Below are 24,507 nucleotides of genomic sequence, written 5' to 3'. Positions count from 1 at the left end.
TTGTAGTTTCTCACCCCCTTCCATTTTATTATGTGTGGTGACTTCATGGTACTAACTTACAGAGACTAGTCCTCTACAGTCTTTAGCTTCTACCTTCTAGTAAAAGTGCCTTACCATTAGCTTTGCTGATTGTGCTCTCAGCTGTGCTTCTCTTCTGCCCTGAGGGTGCTATGGAGTCAAAGACTGCCCTGATCTACATTTGGAGGTCGGCCAACTTGGGGTTAAACTATGACCCAGACATGTGGGAAGCACATTAGTTAATCTGTCACCCATTTCCAAGGCCCTCTTGCCAGGACTGACTTCATGGGCATGTGAAGTAGCACAGGGCTCAGCACTCAGGAGGGCCCCAGGCTTTGTTTAATGCTCTGCTGGTGCCATCTTGAAATTCTGAATTTTACGTTGGGACTTCTGTTCTGAAAGCAGAGTTTGATGGGAAAGTGGAGCCTGTGCACAAGCAGAAGAAGTATGCACTGTGTGTCCCCTTTCCATGACACCCCATTTGCACAGAGTGTTTATGTTGCCCTGTGAACATGGGATTCAGGTGGATTTATGATGTGTGGGAGTTCAGTGGCTCAAAGTAAAAGTGAGTATAAGGTAAGTGTGTTTCTCTAAGACTAAGCTGAGGGGGGTGAAGTGGCTGTGGGTGGGACACTGACAGCCCTGAGAAGTCACACTCTCTGAACCAGAACTTCCTTCCAACCCACACAAAACCCCACAAATGACCAAGAAACATTATCATATCTTTCTTACTAGTGTTCCTTCCCTGCATCAGCATCCATGTAATGCTGAAAATAACAATGTAGAAGGAAAGAAAAAATAGGGTAACAAGTAGTTTCTTTTTTTCTATCTTTTTTTACTCATTAGTGAGATGTGCTGGTAGGATGCACATGTATCAAGAAGTGAATTAAAAACAGTTGAGTTAGCTTTGTGCAGTGTTTCTAACGGTTCTGGGAAGAATGAAATACGTGCAAATACATGTGCATATATGAGTTATGAAATACAAAAATTGTGTAATTTCAGTGATTCCACATATAAATTAAAGATTAGAGTTAAAATTCACGCTAATATTTTAACATTTTAATTTTTCTTTACTTAGAACAACATTAAATGGAAAACAAAATACATCATGTTAAGAGAGAGATTTCAGAAGAAAGGAGATAGCTTTATATTTTATTGCCTTTAATGGTACTTTTTCCCCTGCTTTTTGAACAATGGATTTTTGCTCCATTTTTTTTTTTTTTTTTGCGGTACACGGGCCTCTCACTGTTGTGGCCTCTCCCGTTGCGGAGCACAGGCTCTGGACGCGCAGGCTCAGTGGCCATGGCTCATGGGCCCAGCCGCTCTGCGGCATGTGGGATCTTCCCGGACCAGGGCACGAACCCGTGTCTCCTGCGTCGGCAGGCAGACCCTCAACCACTGCGCCTCCAGGGAAGCCCTTTGCTCCATTTTTGTTTTTATTTTGCTCTGAGCCCCACAAATGATACAGCCAGCCCTGCCTCTTCCTTCCTATAGAAGTTGGTAAAGTTAAAAGCTTGATTTCCCAGCCTCCCTTACACTTAGCCGTGACCACTTGACCACATTCTGGCCAGCGAGCCATAGCTGAAGTCCACTGGAAAGGCTTGGGGAAAACCAAAATGCCTGGTTCGAGGAGTAGACATTGATTGTACTGCCTTTCCCCTTCTGCCCTGCTTGAACAGTAATATCCTATTTGGTGCTGTGCAGCCATCTTGTGACCATTAGGAAATAAACATAAGAAAAAAACCAAAGGCTATAAAAGTTGGAGTGAAAAGCTAAGCATCTGTGTCCTTGAGGGTCTTGTTGAGCTGCTGAACCAACACCAGCAGCCATCAATATAGACTTTTTTGTGAAAAAAATAATCCCCTACTAATTTTAGCCACTGTGAGCCTTCCATTACTCTTGTCCATTCATTACTAGTGGACTCATGGGCCCTGAACTGCCTGCCTTGCCCAAGTTCTTTCATCAGAAGAAGAGAATTCCTCCTTCTTTCAACCCTATTGTTTCCACCATCAAGGCTCTCTACCAGTTTCACAGGCTAGTGAGGGAGACAGGGAGGCAATGTCCTATTGACCCTTCCTTCTCTTTCTCATCCCTCTCTGCTATAGCTCCTGTGTTCCAGCACTCCTCTTAGCTGCTCCCAAACAAAAGGTTCTGTGATGATCCATCAGTGTAAGTAGGTACCTGATGGAGGCAGCCTCAGACACACCCCAGAAACATCCAAAACCCAGACTCAGACCAGTCGGGCCACCCTGTAACTTTTGGACCAGGAGTAATTTCTCTATCTTATAATTAAGGTAAGATAATAGAGATTGAAGTCAAGCAAATGAAAAAGAATTGACAGAAAACCCCATAGCTAACATCATAAGGAAAACTTAGTCTGGAGCCCTTCATAGTTGGAGTTTTCTGTTTTATTTTTCTTCTTCTTCTTCTTCTTCTTTTATGATCACTCCATCTTTGGTCCCCGCAGAAGCCCAGTTTCCTTGCCACGAGCAGCCACCACTGTCATCTCCCTGGAGACTGTCACTCATATGAATTCAGCACATGGTAGAGGTCCAGTAATGAAGCACATACTTTCAGAGAAGCAAGGGAGAACAAGGAGCTCAGTCCCTCATTAAGTGAGACGACACCTGGGTGGGCCTTGTCCATCAGCATTGCTGTAATTAGGACACGTTAACAGGGCTGCTGCCGCCACAGCCCGTGTGTGTCCATGTTTGGCATATCGACTCAGGACATGAGATGTAGTTGTTTTTAATAGAAGGGGGTTCGTTAAAACATAGCATTTCCCAGCAAGAATTAAGCATTTTATTATTTAGCAATCTCCTCCAACGGTTATAATAGCTTAAATATTTACCAGGGACTGTTGGGGAGCTCCTGTCTTTCACTAAGAGACTTTGTATTGAAGCTATTCCAGGAATATGGGTCAGAGTCCTCACTTGTCAGCTTACTGCAGGGTCAACCAAACTCCTGAGTTAACTATATCCTCTGTTCTTTCCCCTCCCTGTCGTCAGAACAGGAAAGACACAGAATCATACTCTGTTTGGCTCTCGAGACCTGATGGTTAACATTTTGACGGAGGAGTTTGAAATCACTGCCTGAAAAGATCTCCCTGCATAGCTGAATGAGACCTCAGCTATGGTTCATTGTCCAGAATGTGGTCTCATGGCCACAGCTACGTGCAAGGGAGGCTGGGAAATCAAGCTTTCAGCTTTACTAACTTCTATAGTAAAGGTAGTTAAGATGCACAGTTCCACAATCAAATACCTTGGAAACCACTCAAAGAGTTGAAGCAGATTGTAGCCATTTTAAAGCATGGATGACATTCTCAGATGAGCTGGAACAATAACAGATCCCACTTTGCAGAATTACAGTAGCAACAGAATGAAGTTATGTTGTGTAAATGGTAGAACACTTCACAAATGCAAGATTATTTTGAGAAAATCAATACCTTCTCCCTTTGTATTGCCTGTATGTGAGAGAAGTGGAGGCCCAGGCTGGCTGTTAAAGTTCAGCTTTTAGCTTAGATCTATGTGATGCTTAAATGAAACCCTCTTCTGCGATAATAGTGTTACCCTAAAAGCTGAATTCCTGGCTTACAGGTGTGAACACCACTGCTACTAAGAGACTCTAAAGAGGTCTGTTTCTACTTTGCAGGGACACTTCAGGAAGCACCTCCTTCGGCTTGGTCAACAGTAGTTCCTACCACACTGAAGTGAATGTCATCCCTTGTACACACGAGCAAGGGTTAAGCTCTGGCAAGATCTTGCTTAAACCAAATGGCAATATCACACAAGGTCAGTGGGTTAGATACACTGCAGAGCATTTGGATAAGCCACAAAATTTGTGCAACCTGTGCTTATCAGCAGCCTTCTCCAGTTCATCTGTGGTTTACTGGAAGCTGCTTACATGCTCTATATTCTACTCCTTGTCAGAAAGAGACCAAATGTTTCAGTTAAAGGGAAAGGTAAGGCAGTACTACCAAACATCCCCTAACAGTAAATGCCAATCAATGACACCTACTCTGTCAAGTTCATCTTATTCCCTAGAGGAGTCAAGTTTAACACCAAGACTTCTACACTCAAGCAGGGTCTGCCTTGGGGTCATCTTCCCTGTAGCTCTAGGTCTTCTTGAAATGAATGAGAGCCTTGAACTTTTTTTAATAAGGGAGAGTGTTTAAGAGTGTCCTAGTGCTAAAGACATTTGAGCATCGGCCTGACCACCTAACTCAGAAGCTCAGAAGCCTCTTCTGAGTAGCTTATACAAGTCTGGACCAGTCCACACAGTTGTGTTTTGATGAACTCAAACATGGCTAACTAAAGAACAAGGAGAGGCAAAGGGTAAAAGGCATGAACCAACAGTTCACTAAAGAATGATTTTTTTTTGCGGTACGCAGGCCTCTCAGTGTTGTGGCCTCTCCCGTTGTGGAGCATAGGCTCTGGATGCGCAGGCTCAGTGGCCATGGCTCACGGGTCCAGCCGCTCCGTGGCACGTGGGATCTTCCCAGACCGGGGCACGAACCCATGTCCCCTGCATCAGCAGGCAGACTCTCAACCACTGCGCCACCAGGGAAGCCCAGGAATGATTTTTATACTAGACATAATTGAGGTTGTTCTGGTACAGGTCTTATCCGCTGGACTCCCATTAAACTCCCAGGGAAGGACTATGTATAGGTCTGAGAGAGAAAATAGAAGCTTGAAAGGCATGAGACAGTAATTTACCTGTGGTCCTATTTCATGGATTTCCACTTTTTCATTCTTGTGACTATCCAGAATCTATTATAACTAACATTTGCTGACCTTACCCTGGTGTACGCTATACCTTGACTTACTACGTCAATTGAAAGCAGGGGTCAAATGAACTGATGGTAACACATGAGATTCTGCCATTCCAGTTTATTGAAATGAGTAAATTTATAGCTTTCTTTGCATACAGAAAAGTGCACAAGAAAATAAGTATGTACAAAACAATTGTGTGGCTGTTCCTCACTTTCAAAAATTCAATTCCCTAGAAATAATTGCCTCCAGTTAGCACATTTAGGTATTTGGACATATAAAATACTATTTCAAGTCTGTGTTGATAATGACTGAGTGGGAAGTCAGATGGAAAATGATGCCATACGTGATCAGCTATTATCATTCAACGTAAAACCACAGGACTTTAGCTCGGACTACTTGGAGCTAATCAGTAGAGGTTCAGGAGGCCACCATCTTGTTTAGATCCTGAGCAGTCATCCTCTTCTTCCACCTAAAGATAACATTGTATGTGGTTGATTAACACCCACAAGAACCTGAGCACTAGGGGTCAAGAGACAACATTAAAAAACCCAACATAAACAAAACAAAACAAAACAAAACTCATATGGCAAGAACAAACCCTTTGAACTGTGCTGACAATAGGACTGAAAATGAACTGGAAAGGTTTCCAAGGTTATGAGGAGAAAAATATTGCAGGCATTAGATTTTTAATGATAACACCACCGATTTTTTCTCCGATTTATCATCCTACTAACTGTAAGAATGTGTGGCATCAAGAAAGCTTTCCAGTTACTTGATAAAGGCCTGGCATTACCCCAAATAAGCACCTAATATGTTTGGCACTATCACATTTGACTTTGTGATGTGTCTCTCTTCAGAATATGGTCCTTCTTTGCTGAATTGAGTTCAATTTTTCTTCAACATGAGCTGCTCTTCTGGAACTTCAGCTCAGGAAGATGGCCTCCTATTCCATAGAAAGGATAAAGGTTGTGCCCATTTGCAATTCTAGTTACTGGGATTAGAGATTACTGAGAAGGCAGAGAGGCTTCAGATCTGTGAATCATTAGATTTTTTTGCCCCATAAAACTCTGTTGTTTGTGAAAGAGAGGTAATGTTATATAAACCCAGGAGTAAAAATGACTGAAAAGAGAATCAGAGGGAAAAGAAGAGGAGAGATGAAAAATGATTTTCCCTCATTTGCAATAGCTAGCAAGAGATTGGAGAAAGGACAATCTTGCCCTTGAGAGAAGAATAATGTTCAGAAAGAGGTTATATCTTTAAAAATGTTCTTAGGTGTGTTCAAAGTCCCCAGAGAGAAGCTGAACTTGCTTCCATTTTACTTTAAAAATGCTCTGTAAGTGATGGTCTGAAGCAAGGTTTAAGAAGGTGCCTTGTTCTACCACAATCTTTAGGTTTTATGCTCTGAAACAGAACCCCCAAACACTCTGAACAGTAAGGATTTTAAAATTTATTCAAAACAGTATGATCTGAGGGGTTGCGGTGGCTGCATCGCCCAGCCAGAGGGTACACAGCACAGTGTTCTAGAAGGTTCTAGGGACACAATAAACAAGGGTTCAAGGAGGGAAACTACTTCATTTACATTTAAGCTAGAGAGTTTAGGTTCTTAATTTATTTAAATCCATAGATTCAGTTTAGCTAAACAGAAAGTGGAAGGCATTCTACAAGTGGAAGAGGCAGCAAGAAATAAGGCTACAGATAATATGTCAAAGCTAGAACAAGGGCAGAGGTCAGGACTTGTCTGCTTATTAGCTTTGTCCTTGACTACTAAGGCCAACCTTTTTGTTCCTCTGGATTGTGAGCATGCCAAGTTCCTAGAGAAGTGTGAAGAAGAAAAAACCCATGGTTAGAAATTTTGGGTTGACTATCAAGGTATTAAATATTAAGTCATTATTTAAAAATGTCAGTCATAGTATCTCCTAGGACCGATTCAAGAGGATTGGATAGAATAGTCGATGTAGAATCTGTAATAAAGCGATTAACACAAGTGCTCAATAATGTTAGCTATTTTCTCCCATGGCACTTGTCCTCCCTACCCCTCAATCTATATATTCAGCAGGTTGACCAAAATTATCCTTCCTTCATGACCTAAAGAAGAAAGGGCCTCCAAAGAGAACTCGAGTCAATTCAATTTAGCACAAATAATCCTCCTAGACTTCCAGTGCAGTTTGTTCCTTTCTATTGTCCGTGTGTGCCTCCCCTGGAGAGGAAGCAATAATGAGTCTCTGTCAAGACTTCTAGCCCTTCAACATCTTCCATATATTACGCTGCTTTATTAACATTAGAAATCATCTGGACGCTCGTTAAAGTGAAGCTTTTCCTCATCACTGAGGGGGATTCCTTAGGGCTGGGGCCCAGGAATTTGTCTTTTCAGTAATCTCACTCGGTTCTCTGAAGCTGATTTTACAGAAAAGCACTTTCAGAAATACTGTAATTACAGAAGTGGAGTGAGGGGGGCTAATCCAAATTGCAAATAAACTCAAATCTTATTGATGGTATCAGATTTAAGATATTTATCTATTTAAAAGCATTCAGTTCTATGTGGGTCAAGACATAGTTTGGTAGTCTCACTTGAATGGGGCAAGACTGAAAAAAAAACGGGTTTGGGTTCTTTTCATTCTTCCTGTTGTTCACCCCTTTCAAAATGCAGATAAGTCTCCTCTCCTCCACTAACTTCAACCTTTTAAGATTGAAGTCGCTTCCACTCACTGTTGAGAAAGAAAAACACCCCTCCCCCTTTCCCCTTCCCGGGTCTCAGTCTAAGGTGGTTACACACAATAACTCACCAAGGATAAAACCCACCAGCAGACTCATATAAGCTCATACTACTTTTGAAGGAGGTACCGGCAGCTGTCACCACTTTGGGATTTAACATCGCCAGACTAGTTCAGACTAATTTGAGGCCCCTCACAAAGAAATACCTATTGATTTGGGAGGCAGAAGTGTTGTGATCATGATCTGTTTGGCTGACCTGTTTGGTGGCTTCAGAAGGTCCCAGATTTTGAAGCTTCTATAGAAAACTGAGTAATTACTAGGAAGCTTTGCAATCACTTCAATATGAAGGTCAAAAATCTAGAAGGCTATGTGTTATATTGAGTTTTACTTCCATCCAGAAGTGAAATATCAAAAACACAGGATGACAGAAATCCATATCCATAGGAGTATAGTACTGTTTTCTATATGTATGAGAACTCTATTCCTAAATGGCCAGCCTATTCATTACTAAATTAGTTAAGTATAGTGTTCCATATCTTTTACTTCTCCATTACAGAGATTTAACTTCTTTCTGAATCTAAAATTAAAATGTCACCCTTACCCCCATGCCACCCTTTTTCACCAAACCTAAGCTTAGTAGGATCTTCTACTTACAGAAGTTAGGCAAAAGGATTTCCAAATGGATCCCTATATACATCAGAAGATGTGGATTGAGGAGAAGTCATCTATGGAGATAAAACCATCTAGTCAATAACTATAATTACAATTGTAAGAAAACAGCTATAATTAAGACTTCTCAGATCCCTTTAGAAAAAATCACTTAGGTCACAGACTAATCAGATATTGTATGGGTCTATGATGATTTGTGTTTGCCTGCTTGTGATTGATGTGTGTGTGTGTGTGTGTATTATTTATATCAAAACCAAGTTTCAGAATTATGTTTGCCTCCCAATGCAAAATATTATTTTTATGAGCTAAGTAATTATGGGTGGGAAATTAGGAACTTAAATCTTTGAAAAAATTTTAAAGATAGTATTTTGGCTCAATTTTCTTTCAAAGTGCTTTCCCGAGCTAGGTTAAGTGAGGTACAAAGGACTTTTCTATATGATATTTGTTTCTCAAGTTCAGGAGAGTAGTTCTTGCAAAAATAATCTTTCCCCAGTTTGAGTTGAGGTTTACACTGTGATGGTCCTCAATGATAAATCTTATTCAAATGTCCTTTACCATCAAAGATACAAGCAAGGTTAATTCAGGAGGCGGTAACTCTATGTGGCATGTACTTTGGAGCATCATCTTCTAATAGTTGATACTTACAGAAGCTGGTGATGAATGGAAAGAATCTTTAGAGAAGGGGTTCTCAAATGCATTGTCAGCAGATTTGGAAACTGGCAGGGCACCTTGTCTGGGAGCTGGCTTTGGTAGTTCTAGAAGGTGAAAAAGTAGTCAGTAGACAAGCTTTCCCCAAATACATGCACAAGTTCTCCAGTCAGGCTTATCTTAGAAATTAAGTTCCATACTTGCTCCGGACGCACAGGCTCAGCGGCCATGGCTCATGGGCCCAGCCACTCCGCGGCATGCGGGATCTTCCCGGACCAGGGCACGAACCCGTGTCCCCTGCATCGGCAGGTGGACTCTCAACCACTGCGCCACCAGGGAAGCCCTAAGTTCCATACTTTTGAAATTGACATCAATGGAACAAAAATCACCCCCAAATACCAGGACTCCTAGTGATTATTACAGGCAAATTCATCCCTTCTTGGAAGAGGGAGCCATGCATATTCGCTTGAAGTGGAAGAGATTCAGAATTCCCTCACTTAAAAGCACCTACATGGGGCTTCCCTGGTGGCGCAGTGGTTGAGAGTCCGCCTGCCAATGCAGGGGACATGGGTTTGTGCCCCGGTCCGGGAAGATCCCACATGCCGCGGAGCAGCTGGGCCCGTGAGCCATGGCCGCTGAGCCTGCACGTCCGGAGCCTGTGCTCCGCAATGGGAGAGGCCACAACAGTGAGAGGCCCTGCATACAGCAAAAAAAAAAAAGCACCTACATGGCAAACCTTCACCAAGCCTTGAGGCCAACACAGAAGTAAAAGTTCCGAAAGATTAAATCACTAATACAGTACAGCAAGCATTCAAATACTGGCTGCATTTTGAAGCGCTTTCGTTCTACCACACTTTTTTAACTTTCCTCATTAGATGGGTAGTACAGTCCATACATACCTACTCATGAAAAAATGAGTCCTTATCACACATACAGCCTCCAGGTGCCATGACCCATTGAATTTCAATAGCTCCTGGCAGCCCTTTTAAGAATTGTCACAAGAGGGCAGCATTGGGCCAGCCCTTAGAAACGGCTAACTAAGGTAAACAGTTAACTCCATAAGGTAAATGGTCAAGTTGTCTCCATAACCCCTGCTAGGCAAAAAAAGCAAGAGTAAAGCTATTGGTGGGTCAGGAGAGGGTTCTTCTGAGGGACTCTGTGAGCCCATATGACAGTGAAATACTTGTTGGTACAGTTGACAGAGAAGTAGGTAGCTTACCATTGATCTTTCTCAACAGTTGATTAGCGTCAAAGTCATCATGGTCTGCATTCTCCTGAGGAATGCCAACTTTGTTGTTGAAATAGTTGGAGAAGGCACTTGAAGTCCCAGAGGAATTCTGTTCTCCTTTCCTTGCTGGAACAGTAGGTGGTTGCCGCAGTTGGAAGTCCTTAAACATTTCTTTCACTTCCTTGACTTCTTTGTCCCCAAGTGGGTCCAAGGCAACGAAGGCATCGCTGGAGACATCCTTCGGAGGGCCAGTTCTGGGAGGTGGCTGAGGAGGAGTGACCAGGAGAGAGGAGAGCATAGAAGGGGGTTGGGCTGACACAGTAGGAGCTGGAAAAACATTGCTCTGAAAAGGATTCCCCAGCGGGCTGGTTGATGACCAAGTATTGGGTGTCACGGATGTTGACGGGCCCCAGACTACAGGGGCTGGAAGTGAAGCTGAGGCTGCAAAGGATGAAGGCTGGTTCCAACCTGGAACAGCTGGGCTTGTGGTAAAGACGATTGGCTGACTGAATCCTGAAGGCTGACCAGCCATCATAGTGCCCGGGACCATTGTAGTGGATTGACTGAAGACTAAGGGTGCTGGGTTCCATGGTCCTGTCTGAGCAGATATAACTGGCACACCACCTGAAGGAGGGAAATGGGATAAAGGACTTATCAGGAAACTAGCCTGAAGAGGATTCTTGAGTTTCAGAGAGTCAACTCTCTGGAGAGCATTTTTAGAGAGCATCTACATGCCAAACCTTTATTAAGCCTTGAGGCTGACATGGCTTTTATTAGATTATTTCACTCTAAAGATGAATTAGCTGTAGCGAGCATTTAAATGCTGGTTGCATTTCGAAGCCCTTTCTTTCTTCCACACCTTTTTCACTTTCCTCATTAGATAGATAATACAGTCCATAAATACCTAGTCATAAAAAAGAAAATGAGCCCTTCTTGTATGTACACTGATATCATTCAAACAGCTAGAACAGAGCCTGTCAATAGCATGAACCTACGTGTTGAGTAAATACATTTACATATAGAAACCAGGCTTGTTATGAAGTAAATTAATATAATCCATCCAATACTCTTGAGAAACTGACTTAACCTTTTCATTTGGCAACTGGCTCATGTCTGAGGTCTTATGGAGACTAACTATCAGGCATGTGCATTAGGCTTTAACATGTTTACATCCCGAAGAAACCATTTCAAAGCTTCCTTGCTTTTAAATGCTGCCAAGGTGGACACAGCTATATAAAAGGATGATAAAATTTGGTTGATGCCAAGATAGTTTTAGACTTTTATATACAAAAATGGAGAAAAGGCTAGTTTTCCTAGGAGAGCTGTTTCAAATAAAAGTGCTTCCTGCCCTGTGTCACTCACTAAACTTTGCCAGAAGTTAGAACAGAGTATTTAAAAGAGGAAGAGGAAGAGAGGGAGACGAGATAAAGTGAAGCAAAAAAACAAACAACAAAAAAAACAACGCTTGCAATGTAACTAACTGCCTGTATCCAGGCATCTGCTCTTTGTGGGGAAATGGCTCTATCACCTGCACCCTTGCCATTGTTGATTTGTAATTCATTAAATCACTAAAATCTAGGTCTTGCCAATGTGTACCCTCCTCTTCTTGAGAAGCTCATTCCCTACATCTTGTTCTAATACGTAGCACATTTTCTCTTCGGCCTCTTCCCAAGTGTATTAATGACCCAGTTAAACTGTCACCACTAACAGAATACCTAAATTCAGCCTCATACCCATTCACAAGTGACACTCTGCTCTCAAAACCTACTTGCTTTGAGCTTTGAAGCAGAGCATTCTTTCGTTATGAAAGTTTTCTAACCAAAGTAGGAGAAGGCCTTCAAACTTGGGTTAGGAATGTTTTTGTTTCCAGAGTGAGAAATATTTTTAAAATAACATTCAGGGGCTGATATAGTAAGATGTTGTATCTTGAATTTTCTTGGGACTGGAGCTTGGTGTTACTTGACTCAACCGTCATCAGGAACAACAGCCATTTGGCCGTGAACACAAGGTGTGCTCACGAAGACTGCTGGGTTTCAGTGGTGGGTCATCTTACTAAGTCAACATGCTTAGTTTTGGGGTGAGGAAACTGGGCACAAGAATATTAATTATTACAATTGAGAGGGTCACGGTCTGTGACAGAGACTAAAACTCAGGCATACCACCTCCAAATCCAGCACCCTATCCTCCTGTTCTGTCTCCTTGGCATCAAGGAACAGAACTATATTTTTTATTACAATGTTAATTCAAATACTTATTTGACATATACCAAAATTAGACTTCATGTACACTCAAGAGTATACATACAGGCAGACCTCAGAGATATTGCAGGTTTGGTTCCAGACCACTACCATAAAAGGAATATGGCAATAAAGTGAGTCACACACATTGTTTGGTTTCCCAGCCCATAAAAAAGTTATGTTTACACTATACTGTAGTCTAGTAAATGTGCAGTAGCATTATGTCTAAAAAAAAAATGTACATACCTTAATTTTAAAATACTTTATTGTTAAAAAATGCTGACCATCACCTGAGCCTTCAGCAAGCCATAATCTTTTTGCAATAGTAACGTCAGAGATCATCAATCACAGATCACCATAGCAATATAATAATAACAAAAAAGTTTGAAATATTGCAGGAATTACCAAAATGTGATACAGAGACACGAAGTGAACAAATGCTGTTGGAAAAATGACACTGATGGACTTGCTCGACTCAAGGTTGCCACAAACCATCAATTTGTAAAAAACTCAATATCTCCAAGGTACAATAAAATGAAGTGCAATAAAATGAGGTATGCCTGTATTCCTTTCACAACCAATCAAGGGAACAGTTCTCTTAGATCCTATAATACAGGCTTTTAGAAGTGGGTCGAGTTTAAACAAAGTTATTGCTGGCATTTTAAAACAAATTACTTGAATTTTATTAACTGAAGCCAGAGTCACTCACTAATAATTTACACCAATTGGATGTGCAAAAATTGGATAGAATTTTACCATATTTCATGTTGGATGACTTGCCTTCCCTTAGGAAAATGTGTGGCTTTAGTCCTAGATGGTATTAGTGGGAGTGGTGATAAAAGAGAAAAATACATTTGAGAGGAATTAAAGGCTTTCCCAGTGTATACTTAGGCCAGCCTTCATTCCCGTCTACCAGATCCCATGCATCACGTTTCCAAGATATTTAAGGCCCTGCTGGAGAAAGGTAAGGAAAAAGAAAGTGTGGGTATAAAAAGTTAGTTTTATTAACCTTTAGATGCTAGATTAAAGCTCAGGGCAGCTAGTCAAAGCCAAAGGCTCAGCTTTCTACAATGCCCTTTCCCCACCCCCAGTTCTCCAGAGGAAACGGTCCCCCAGCTGGGTCCAGCGGAAGCCAGACCTACAACCTTCCATGGCTTGGCTGAGGATCCCTGCTAGTGGACAGGGGCTATACTGTAGGGCTCAGTTTGAGTCCCATGTCCAAACTGGGAAGAATCATCAGTATTCTGCAGTTGTATACCCCAAGGCCTCAACAGGGGCACCTAGCCAAAAAGCTTCACTTCGTCTGAATAAATTAACAGTTATAGGGTCCAGCTGTATTTTCAGGCTGACTCGTTAAATATGGGCTGTAAAAATTCTTCAGGGCATTGATATGAAACTACAAAGCTCTGTGATGTGACCTAGTCGCAGGCACTGCATACAGGCTCTCTATCCTTCTGCAGGGAAAACACCAACCAGCTCCACTTGAGGGTGGAGGAGAAAGGGATGCAGAAAGGGGAAGACCCCAAGAGATATGAAGTGCTTGGGGAGAGTCTCCTGATGGTGTAATATGCCAAGCAGGGACCTGGAACAAGTGGGCTTCTCACACCTGCAGGGATTTCAGCCACTCAGCAGGTGGGAAACAACCCTCCTGTTGCTACCACACTCCAGATATGATGGAACAGATTTAAGATGACAGAACCAAAATATTTTCCTTTGCCAGAAAACAGCAGGAAAAAAAAGAGTCCTGATGATTGACTCAGCAGGAGGCAGAGAAAACCAAGATCCCTGGTCAAATTTTACAAAATAGGGGAGAGTCTCTCTTCACCTATAGCCCCCCTCAGACCCTTCCCAAGACAGAGTCTATTTGGAGCTTGTAGAGGAGCTAAGAAGTAGAAAAACAAAGAGAAGCCCCAGCAGGAGAGCAAAGACCATTGTGGGGTTTCTGAAGACTGTTCCATGGAGGCAGGAAAGAACTGGAGGCTTCAGCCAAAGAGTAGCAGGGCCAGCCCTCGGCCGAGTGGCCTTCCCCAACGTCCTACCACAGAGTGGCTCAGTGGCTTGCAGAGCTGGTGAAACATTTTTGAATGACAGCAGCATCACCTCTCGGGTATCTGATAAAATTCCATCTCTTCCCTTATTTCTGTGTTCCTTTCAACTTCAGACTTCTATACTGTGGACTTACTAACCCTACTAAGGCACCCAACTAGACAAAATACCAGCAAGGAGCTGCTAAGGCTTAACTATTCAGAGACTCATCAGGATATATGCCTGTCTCACACCCACCATATGCCTAGAAAACAGAGCTGGGCTCAGAACCTGGCACTTTCATTCAATCACTCACACTTGCTTCAGATTTAACTTATAGTCCTCTTGGGGTGTATATCCCTTCCTTTAACCAAGAGGTTAAATAGGGGATAGGGCTTCAATTCAGTAATGGCAAATTGCATGGAAGACGTGCATGTTGCTACTTTTTCAAATAGAGATGATAGACAAGGCTCTCTCATCTCAACCCTGTTTCTCCAATGAAGCTGGTCTGGGCTTCAGAATCCCTTCCAATTGTCTTCAGTAAGCCATGACCAGTTGGTTCAGCTAAGTGCAATACTAAAAATGGATTTCTTCTCACATGCCAATTCAAGGAGTCAAATTCCAGTTACAAGTCAAGAGTACCTAATAGAGGTGGGTTGTACAGAAGTAAAAGTAGGAGAAAGGCTCCCTAGGATGCTCAAATCTTATGCCCCAGGAACCCCTATGGATATGAAGTGCACCCTCCTATGAATTACCATCTTAGGAGTGAAAGTAACAGAGCCAAACCTAACTCCATCTCTAAACACCTACCTAGACCCCCAAGGGGCCCTACTGGAGCAGCAGCACTTGTTTTGAAGAGGTCCAGGGGGTTGGTCTGTAGGGTTGCAGGTTGTCCCGGAGATGTCTGGCCTGGAGGCTCTGAGACGAGAGGAGTAAAGATGTCTGATGCAAGTAAGTCTTTTGCTGGAGACTGACAGGGCAGAGAGGGACACAGAGCAGTTACTCAGGAACAGTGAAATCCAGCTCTATTCTGTTTCCTACTCTGTACCTCGAATTTGGGAACACAAAAAGAGAAACTTTTTCCCATTACTGATAAATTATTCTAACAAACTCCAAAAGACAGAAAAAAAAAAAAAAGACACAGATCCTGGCAATGGACAGAATATTGGGTCTTGGTGACTGATGGAATGGAGGACCTTCAAAGTGAAATCTACTTTGCTCATTTACACGTTTGTATCTGTCTAGTCTCCTTATCAGCTAAAAGCTTGAAGCTGGGAGAGAAAAGGCAACTATAAGCAAGTAGCCTAAATATTTGGATCCTTCTTCTGGATTTAAATCATTCTGCATAAAGATGATACAGTAGTTTAATCATTAGGCCAGCATATTCCAATGAGATTTTTAAAATGAAACTTATATAAACCACATTTTAAATTGCTTTTGAAGGAAGTGGCAATAGTAAATATATAAGTTTCTTTTAAGACAGTGGATTGTTCAGTCATTAATCAGAGGAGACAAACTCGAGAATTTTAGACCACCACCTTGGACATGAATGCCCTATGGGGGGTGTGTGCAGGCGTGTGTTAGTACGGGGAAGGTACAAAGGGAATCACAGGAACCCTTCCCCTCCCCTCCCAGAACATGATGATCAAACTTACCGGAGGTACAGAAGCATAGCAGCATTAAAAACGGAAAAACTTGTGTTTAGTTAATAATATGTGACGACATGCAAACGGAAAGCAGGGTGTGACAAACACTGCCGAGTGAGAAGCTTAAAAAGGGTGACAATTAGAGGAAAGTATTCCTGGAGAACGATGTGCCTTATCCCACCTTCTATTTTACAGCCACACAGGAAACTACACTAGCAGCAGGAAAGAGAGCTTGCATCACACCACCCTTTGGTACCGAACATGCATTCTGCCAATGGATATGTGAAGACAATTCACCTTAGCAGTCCGTCTGCCTCTTCCCGGTTTGGTACTTTGTGGAGGTGGGATAATGGCTATGGAGTCATGTGGTGAGGACTGGACAGAGCTTTCCAAGTCCTGCTTTACGCCATTCGGTACAGGCAGTCCTTTGGGAGGGCTTCCCACAAAAGGGTTTGGGGAGGATTTGATATGGAAGCCGTTCTGTTCTCTTTCAGATACCCCATTGTGAGTTCTCACTGCTGGCTGTGTTTGCGTACTTGATAAGGGCCACAGGCCTGCCTGAGCTTCCTGTTTGCCAGTCCGGTTAGAGATTTGGTCAAATTGCTGACCAAAGTAATCAACATCCCCATTCAGGGGCCCATTACTCAGAGGGGTAGACGAGCTACTCAAATTCTCTTTCTTCTGATCTGGAGATTTGAGAGAATCAGACGAAGAGGGTGTCGATTGGTCTGGCTGTGCAAAAGGATCGTCACTGAAAGGATCAGGATTAGGGGTGGGAAAGAAGTTGAGATTGGCAGAAAAGGCATTTTCAGGCAAGAAAGATGCCTGAGGCTTTGGTCGAGGAAGAGAGCAGGAGGTGATGCCATTTGTTAAGAATAGATTTTCTCGTAAAGAATTCTGATTGGTGTCGATTTCAGAGTTTAGATCCACTAACAGGATATCTTTGCTTTCCTATCGCATTTGGAAAGAAAAAAAAAAAAGAAAGTGTTAGTCCATGTTGTGACTTCAAATGACTAGGATTATCAAAATTTCCATTAGATTTCAGTCTTACTGGTTGACCATTACCTCCTCCCATCGCGTCCCTGAGTGCATTTACTAGTTGTAGAATAGGTCCTCCCTGCCCCTCCCAGGCCCTTTTAAGTCTCAACTTCATTGGCCCTTCATTCAGTGAAATCTTACTGTTGTTTGCTTCACATGTCTCCCCTCACCCTTTCAGACTGGCTGAGTTCATAATCATCATTGTTTCAATTCATGCCTTTGACAGTCTTAAAGGGAATTGATTTCGAGTCACTCTAAGTGACTATCTAAGTATATTGAGCTTGAAGGAAATGGCCTAGCCCCTCTTCCTACATGATGTACACTCCTATTGTACCCCCAGAGTCGCCTAATATCACCTCTCTAGATGAGTGAATTCATTGCCTAATATAGTCATATCTTATAATTCTAGTTATAATAAAGTTTAAGGTCAAATACATTTCCCTACAATTGGTCTTTCCTCTAGGGGGGCAAAGAAGATTTCCCCCTCACATCACAGCCTGCCAGGTATGCCTCTTTAAATACTTAAGGATCTTTTTGAAGGTATAGCCAAGTTGGATCTCTCATTCTCATCATCCTAGTCTCTCCTCTGGACGTACTCTTTTGTCTATGTCCTTCTAAGAACATGATACTCAAATTAATGATATAATCTAACATAATATATCACATTAACCTCTCATAGTTGTACCTTTTTTCATAATATAGTTTAGTGTTGCCTGTGTCATGACAGGAGTCTCCTCTACTTAGTGGATAAATTCAACTAATGTTTAAGTCACCTTTGATTTATGTATAATCTAATTTTTAATTTATGTATAAGGTGGAGATATGGGTTTAAGAGTTAATTTGAAAGATATACTAAATGAATAACTCTACAAATTCTATTCCTTCCCTATATTTTTCAGTTATGTTAATTATTTGGATTCTCAACTGTCAGATATGACATTCTTCTCAGCATAAAAGCAGCAAATTTGATGAATCTGACATGTCTTTATTCAGGGCAATGACACAACTAATTAGGATTCACCCTGGGATATAGCTATCATACTGACAGACCTTCCTTCTGATTGACTTTGATCAATTAAATACTTAGCTACACTAGCCACAGAAGAATATAAACAATAAAAACTGTCAAGCTGAAATGGAAGTTAGTTTTCTAGCATTATCCTGGGCAGATTATTCAATATTTTGGTCATTGGGACAATGATCAAGATGATCTCAAGGGAATATAAAATTCTCAAACTAGTAAATAAAAAGGGAGACTGAATAGGTCTCCTCAGCTTTAAGAGAAAAGAACAAAATTTTTAAAAGTTTAGGTCCTAAATCAGACCTAATTGGTATTCTATATTTTGGCTTCCTTCACTGTTAGGTATAAAGGCACAATTTTTAAAAGCCAGCTTTTCTCTTTATAACCAGAAGAACTTGTCAGAAGAGAGAGCTTGTAATTAAAAAACAAAACAAAACAAAAAAAAAACTTTAAAAAAATCAAAGAAATTGATTGGAAGGCTTCTTAATCTAGGGGTCTTTAACAATCAAAAGGTAGGACAAAATGTATTACGAAAGCTTGTGATTGTAATATTTATTCATTTATTATGAGCCACCTCTGGGTTAGAACAGTTGGGTGTTCACAGCTGGTAGAGTTCTCCTTCATTTACTTCAGAAGAAGTCCTTAGGACACCAAACAGGAGCCACAATGTTAGACTTCTGAATAGTCACCCTATAAGTAAAATGTATAAGGCTCTCCTCAGGTTGAGGTTGTTGTTAATCCAAGATTAAGAGTCTGATTCATAGACTACAACTGAAAGATGGAAGACTTCTCGTCCACCCCCTTGGTCAGCATTTCTTTAATTCTCTGTTGTACTGTAAACACTGCATCCACTTGGCCATCACGTAAGCACCTGAGAGACAAGAACTGAACATGAAATATAGTCCCTGCTGTTAAGGGGCTCCAGTAAGAGGGTCAAGCAGGCAACCAAGAAGGTGTCTGCACAGACAAGGTTTAAAATACTAAGTTCTAGACTACCTCTTCTCCAGGTAGCTCATCTTGCCTAACCATTCCAGCCTACCAAATCCTGGACCTCCCTACTCAAAGCCTTCAGTGACTTCCTGCTACTACCCAGAATTAAAATAATCTCCATTAGCCAGACTTTCAAAATGACCCACCAGGAGACCTCGTTTACTTTTAGCCTAACTACTACTCTATTTTCCTACATACTTCAATGACCCAACACAAGTTCAGATTCTTTACAAAGCTTTTTCCCATTGATCCTTCTATTTCAACTTCACCTGTGCCCACCCATGGCATCTTACGTATATATGACACTGTGCTTTGTGCCCTGATTCCCATCGCCATACCAGATCTGATGGGGAAACCACACTTTATGTTCTTTTCATAATAACCATGCTTTCAAATGGTCAAGTTGTTAAAGTTAGAGATCATGTCTTTTTGGTCTTTTTTTCTTTTCCTTTTTTTTGTTTTTTTTTTGAGATACAGTATGGAAGAATATTGTTCAAGTGGTTTGGTGATAAAAGTTACATTCTAGGGTATGTTACTTAGTTTGCAACATGAGCTTTACTTGAAATGCAGAAAACTATTTTGTATAAATGTTGGGGGAAGGGTAGCTGGGTTAGGGAACCACTAATAAGGTCTAGGTAATTTAGATTTCTGCCTTTCTTCATCTCTTCCAGAGCAACTGATGTGAGATTTCAAAATTTTTTAACATGCTGGTTTTATCAAGTAGAGATAAATCTATTTCGTGACCTATGAATATGGAGTCAGTATGTAAGAACACACTGGCAAAGTCTAACTAGCACATAATTAGCGCCATTAGCATTCTTTTACTTATCAGATACCATCACTTTGATGGTATTTATCATTTTAATTTATTGTTAGTTTAACTAAAACTTGCATTTTATTTCAACAAGCCAAAAATTCTTAGAATGCGTAAGGTCTCATAAGAATGAGACTCAAGATTACTCGTGTTGTTTTTCATTTCCTTTTTTAGAACTTTCTAGAAGTCTACAGAAGCAGATTAAACAGTCAGTGCCTCCTTGCCTATCCCACTGGAATTCTGCATCATAGCTTGAGTGTTTTGATCTCTTTCAATATACTACTGGTTTCAATGTCAGTAATACTTGGAATGAAGTTCATTCAGATGTCAATTTACTTTGGGAAGGGAGCTACTCACGGAGGAGGGGCAAAGTTGCCTAGGAATCAAAAAACCTCAGATCTACGATGGACCTTTCAGGATTATCTAATCTGGTATTTCAAAAAGTTTATCCTTACAATGATAACAAATGTTATGAAAAACATTTTATGTTTTACAGACAAACAAAGTTTTACAAAAAGTTTTACAGACAAATGAGTTAGGACTCACTACTTGAAAGAACATTAAATGGGCTTCTCTAATGCAGGCTTTTTAGGATCTCTAAACGCTATATTATGCATTGTGATTCTCATAAAAGGAGGGGTAGAGAAGAGGGTCTGCAGCCCCTGCTCCTCCCCGTCTTACTGGGCCTGGGCATTTGTGTGAAACTGCATAGGCATGCCATTCTCTGCAGTACTCCAGCAAGTGAGACTTTTAGTCCTCAATCTGCTGCTGCTTTAATTCCTATGACCCTCTTGGTCACAGAGGCTTGCTTGATAATTCCCTGATATAAGAGACCCCTAGATAAACATTCTCCCCAACGTTCTAGACTGATACCCTTTTTGTCTAGTTATTGCCTTCTCATCTTTTATGTTCAAGTCCAGAAACTCACTTACTCAGAGGCATTATCTGAACCTCTAAACTGGATAAATACCTTGTAAGTAACATCAACTGTTAGGCTTTGTGATTAGTTTTAGTGTTGGTCTCCCTGCTAGACAGTAAACTCCATGATGTCATTGACATTGTGCCCTGCAAACATCAGGTACTCAAGAAACTGTTAAATAAATAAAATAAGTTGTAAGAAGTCATTCAAAATTACAAGTAATTTCACTTGAGGACTGTTTTGGAAGGTCTGAGACTTAGGCTTAAGCCTTGAAACTGGACCTCTGCTTGGGTAAATGAGAGTTTTTTTGAATCGCCATTTCCTTATTTGTAAAGAAAAATACTGGAGCTTCCCTGGTGGTGCAGTGGTTGAGGGTCTGCCTGCTAATTCAGGGCACATGGGTTCGAGCCCTGGTCTGGGAAGATCCCACATGCCGTGGAGCAACTGGGCCCATGAGCCACAACTGCTGAGCCTGCGCGTCTGGAGCCTGTGCTCTGCAACAGGAGAGATCACGGCAGTGAGAGGCCCGCACACCACGCTGAAGAGTGGCCCCCGCTTGCCACAACTGGAGAAAGCCCTTGCACAGAATCAAAGACCCAACACAGCCAAAAATAAAAATAAATAAATTAAAAGAAGGCTCAACATTTAAAAAAAAGAAAAATACTGCTCCATTCTCACAGAGTTGTTACAGTTCAATCAATAATAAGACTTGATACACTATAATATCCTGTAAAGAATGAGCAACTTTTTTAACAAAGACAAGCTTTGGTTAAATATAACTGAGCCTCTTGTTTTAAGTCTTATTTTACACCAAGCTTATGCTGCTAAATCACAACAGAAAGAATAGAAAGAAAAAAAAAAAAAAAAAAAGAAGAGGCCAGGAGTCTATACAATTAGTCATCTAACAAACATGTTTCCTCCAAGTAGGCTTACACCAGGGATTAATATTCAGCTCCTCCTTCTGATCCTAAGTAATACCAAGATGGACTACATTGCCTGACCTATTGCTCAGATTTAACTCCTAAGCAATATTAATGTATTTGAAGTAGTGCTGATAGGCTCCTGTGGTGACTTAAGATGCAAATTTGTTCTAGTAGCCATTTACACTTTATGCAGAAAAATCAGCAGTCACCTTCCAAGTTTCAATGAGATGCTCAAGATTTCTGGTTAATTGCCAGTTTGAGTTATAGATGTCATTTCCATTACATTGCAAATTTAAAAACAGACACTTACTGTTGGACTACTTAGGTCAGGAGGTGTAGACATGTCCCCAAACAAATCCATCTGGTCAACACCCTTAAAAAAGTATTTTGATTAGATTCAAATGTGTCTATTAAAAAAGATGATTTTGTATATTGTTGTAATTGTTTCCTAAACTAAAGTTTAGGAAAATAGTTGTCACAATTGGATTTTCACTTAACTAATACAGATTTGATATTAGGTTATTTAGGTAAGGAAGTGTAGACAAGTCCCCAAACAAATCCATCTGATGTACACTTTTAAAAAAGTATTTGGATTAGATTCAGAAGTGTTTACTAAAAAGATCACTTTGTATATTGACATAAATGTTATACTAATAGTTAGGGAAAGAGTTGTCGCAATTGGATTTTCATACAGATTCAATACAGATTTGGTATTAGCAACATCTTTAGGAAGTAAATTCCGTGTTCAGGTAAGTAAGAATCATAAAAAAATCACATACATACCAATTTCAGTTTGCAAGCTTGGTCATCAAGATTCATTAGGGCCTCACTCCCATTCTGAAAAGATGGCAAATATTAAAGGTTTAGTTGGTGAGTTTTCCCTACACAGTTTAATTCCTAGTGTATTGGCGTGCTAAGAAGTTAAGATTTTGGTACTAATCATTCAACTGTACATCTTCTATGACCAGAGGGGTCATGAACACATAGTAATAAAACTAAGAGGGAAGCCTGCTTGGGCAGGTGGCAAACAAGGGCTTATACACATCACACACGCAGTTCATGAGAAGTAAAGATGCTGTTTTACCTCTACTGCTTTGTTGGCTTCTTCCATCTGAAAAGAAAGACCCAAATTCAGTGATCTTAGTAAATTATAGTTAAAGAGAATTAAATAAAGGAATAAATATACCTATGGGTTCACAAAGAGAAAGCAAGAGAGAGTCTTGCATATTATTTCTGCCCTACATTCTCCTCCCCTTTTCATATCAATATTGGATTTGAATAGAGTTATTGGACTTGGTAGTCCTGGAATCAATGTGAAGTTTATAGGGAGAAAATACAAGAGTCAGGCACTAGAAATCAGAAGGGCCTAACTATAAGATCCAAACATTGCCCTATTGGGAAGAACAAAAATTATATCACTTTCTATACTTTGAAGAGCCACATAGATGCCAACACTCCAGGCAGGCCATGTGTTCACATAATGTTCAGACATGGTCTTGAATGTTGTCTTAAGTCTAACAGAGCCTGTATTAGATAGTACTTGCCTTTTTCTTTTCTTCTTCCTTTTTCTTTACATTATAGATAACTTGGAAAAGGTCTTTAAGATCAACAACTAGTGGCTCAGCCTGAAGCAAGAGAAAGCATCTTTATCAGTATTTTAATCTTACTATTTTCTTCCCTTTGTCCCCCATCAGTTCTGATTAGTAATGTTTTCTCCCTTTCTCTTAAAGCTCCTTCCTACCCTCCCCTGGTTTGTGGAAGATCACCACCACTCCCATCCCAACCCTCAGATCCATAAAATACTTAGATAAAACAAGAAGAACAATGATAATTTTCCAAGTCCTTTCAAGATTTCTGGGAATAATTGACTATCGTTCTAAAATCAGCAATGATCTTATGAGAAAGTCCATTCTAACAATGCTTATGCCACACACTACATGGGTATCAATGACATTTAAAGAAGATTCCTTAGACCAATTAAAGATAGTCATCCTCTGAAGTACTGTTTAGTCCTCCTACATCCAACTGTTTCCAGCAGGCTCTCTAGTTGAGAGAGACACACTCTTACGTTCAAGTCCCCCTCCAGGTATACTTCAAGGCTTAGAGCTTACCTGTTGCCCTGTTTTTATGGCAAAAAACTGGTGTTGGCCTTCTCCTCCACACACGTAACCAAATGCTCGGTTGTCTGTCACATCACGGGCAATGAAAGAAATCTTATTTACTGGATGTTCATGCTCTATTACCTAAAAAAGAAACATCAAAAATGGTGTATTGAGAAAACTAGAATCTATTTGTAGATTCTATCTGGAGCACAACTAAGCATCAGATACCAAGGCATATATGAAAAGGTTAAAACATTTGAAGATTTTTTCACTCCTGGTTGAAGGCTACTGCTATATTTATCGTTGCTAGGAAGGGCTCAAAGGGGAAAACAAAATAAAACAAAAAACCTAACAAACCTAACCTAACCTAACAAAGAATAGAAAACAGAAATAGAAAGAATGATCTTTCTTAAAATATCTATACTTGATTCTCTCTATCCCAAAGACATGATGCCACGTCGCAAGGAAGGACTGAAGATTAGGAGACCAAGAATTTCTAAAGTGAAGATGGAACATATAACCTCTAAAACATTCCAAGGAGGTCTACTTTCTCAACTTAACAAACTCAAGTGAATAGCATAACTAAGCTAGAGGAGTGTTCACAAGGATCCTTTGACTGGCTCAGACTGGCCAGAGAACCCTCCTAAGTATTATTGGGACAATTACCCCCAATACATTCTGGAAGTCACCAAATTCTGTCATCAAGTATTTGTCAACATCACACAGATGTCCACGTCATTATACA

General features: G+C 40.8%; 1 protein-coding gene and 1 long non-coding RNA gene across 6 annotated transcripts in view; one reads left to right on the top strand and one right to left on the bottom strand.

The window, feature by feature from the left end:
• Nucleotides 1-367: 367 nt before the first annotated feature.
• LOC309805855 lies at nucleotides 368-16,228 on the top strand. Its single transcript, XR_014294317.1, has 3 exons — nucleotides 368-594; nucleotides 3,670-3,809; nucleotides 16,151-16,228. It is a non-coding gene; the product is annotated as an uncharacterized lncRNA (long non-coding RNA).
• The window catches only part of DAB2 (DAB adaptor protein 2), a 53,089-nt gene continuing 33,474 nt past the window's right edge, over nucleotides 4,893-24,507 (bottom strand). Inside the window, exons 5-16 of one of the 5 annotated variants that reach the window (XM_082624154.1) lie at nucleotides 23,772-23,903; nucleotides 23,205-23,285; nucleotides 22,745-22,771; nucleotides 22,444-22,497; nucleotides 21,971-22,033; nucleotides 16,253-16,906; nucleotides 15,120-15,279; nucleotides 10,039-10,671; nucleotides 8,817-8,926; nucleotides 8,157-8,227; nucleotides 6,566-6,601; nucleotides 4,893-5,259 (exon numbers count right to left, since the gene is read on the bottom strand). In XM_082624154.1, coding sequence (XP_082480280.1) covers nucleotides 8,162-8,227; nucleotides 8,817-8,926; nucleotides 10,039-10,671; nucleotides 15,120-15,279; nucleotides 16,253-16,906; nucleotides 21,971-22,033; nucleotides 22,444-22,497; nucleotides 22,745-22,771; nucleotides 23,205-23,285; nucleotides 23,772-23,903 — 1,980 coding nt within the window. In that variant the 3' untranslated portion in view covers nucleotides 4,893-5,259; nucleotides 6,566-6,601; nucleotides 8,157-8,161. Of the gene's footprint in view, nucleotides 6,602-8,156; nucleotides 8,228-8,816; nucleotides 8,927-10,038; nucleotides 10,672-15,119; nucleotides 15,280-16,252; nucleotides 16,907-21,970; nucleotides 22,034-22,443; nucleotides 22,498-22,744; nucleotides 22,772-23,204; nucleotides 23,286-23,771; nucleotides 23,904-24,507 lie in introns of all 5 variants that reach the window. The other 4 variants (XM_082624152.1, XM_082624153.1, XM_082624155.1 and 1 more) reach the window with 4 other exon arrangements.

Source organism: Mesoplodon mirus, assembly GCF_964341445.2.
Source record: "Mesoplodon mirus genome assembly, chromosome: 5".
NCBI classification, from domain to species: domain Eukaryota; kingdom Metazoa; phylum Chordata; class Mammalia; order Artiodactyla; family Ziphiidae; genus Mesoplodon; species Mesoplodon mirus.
This window is presented reverse-complemented; position numbering and strand designations above follow the sequence as displayed.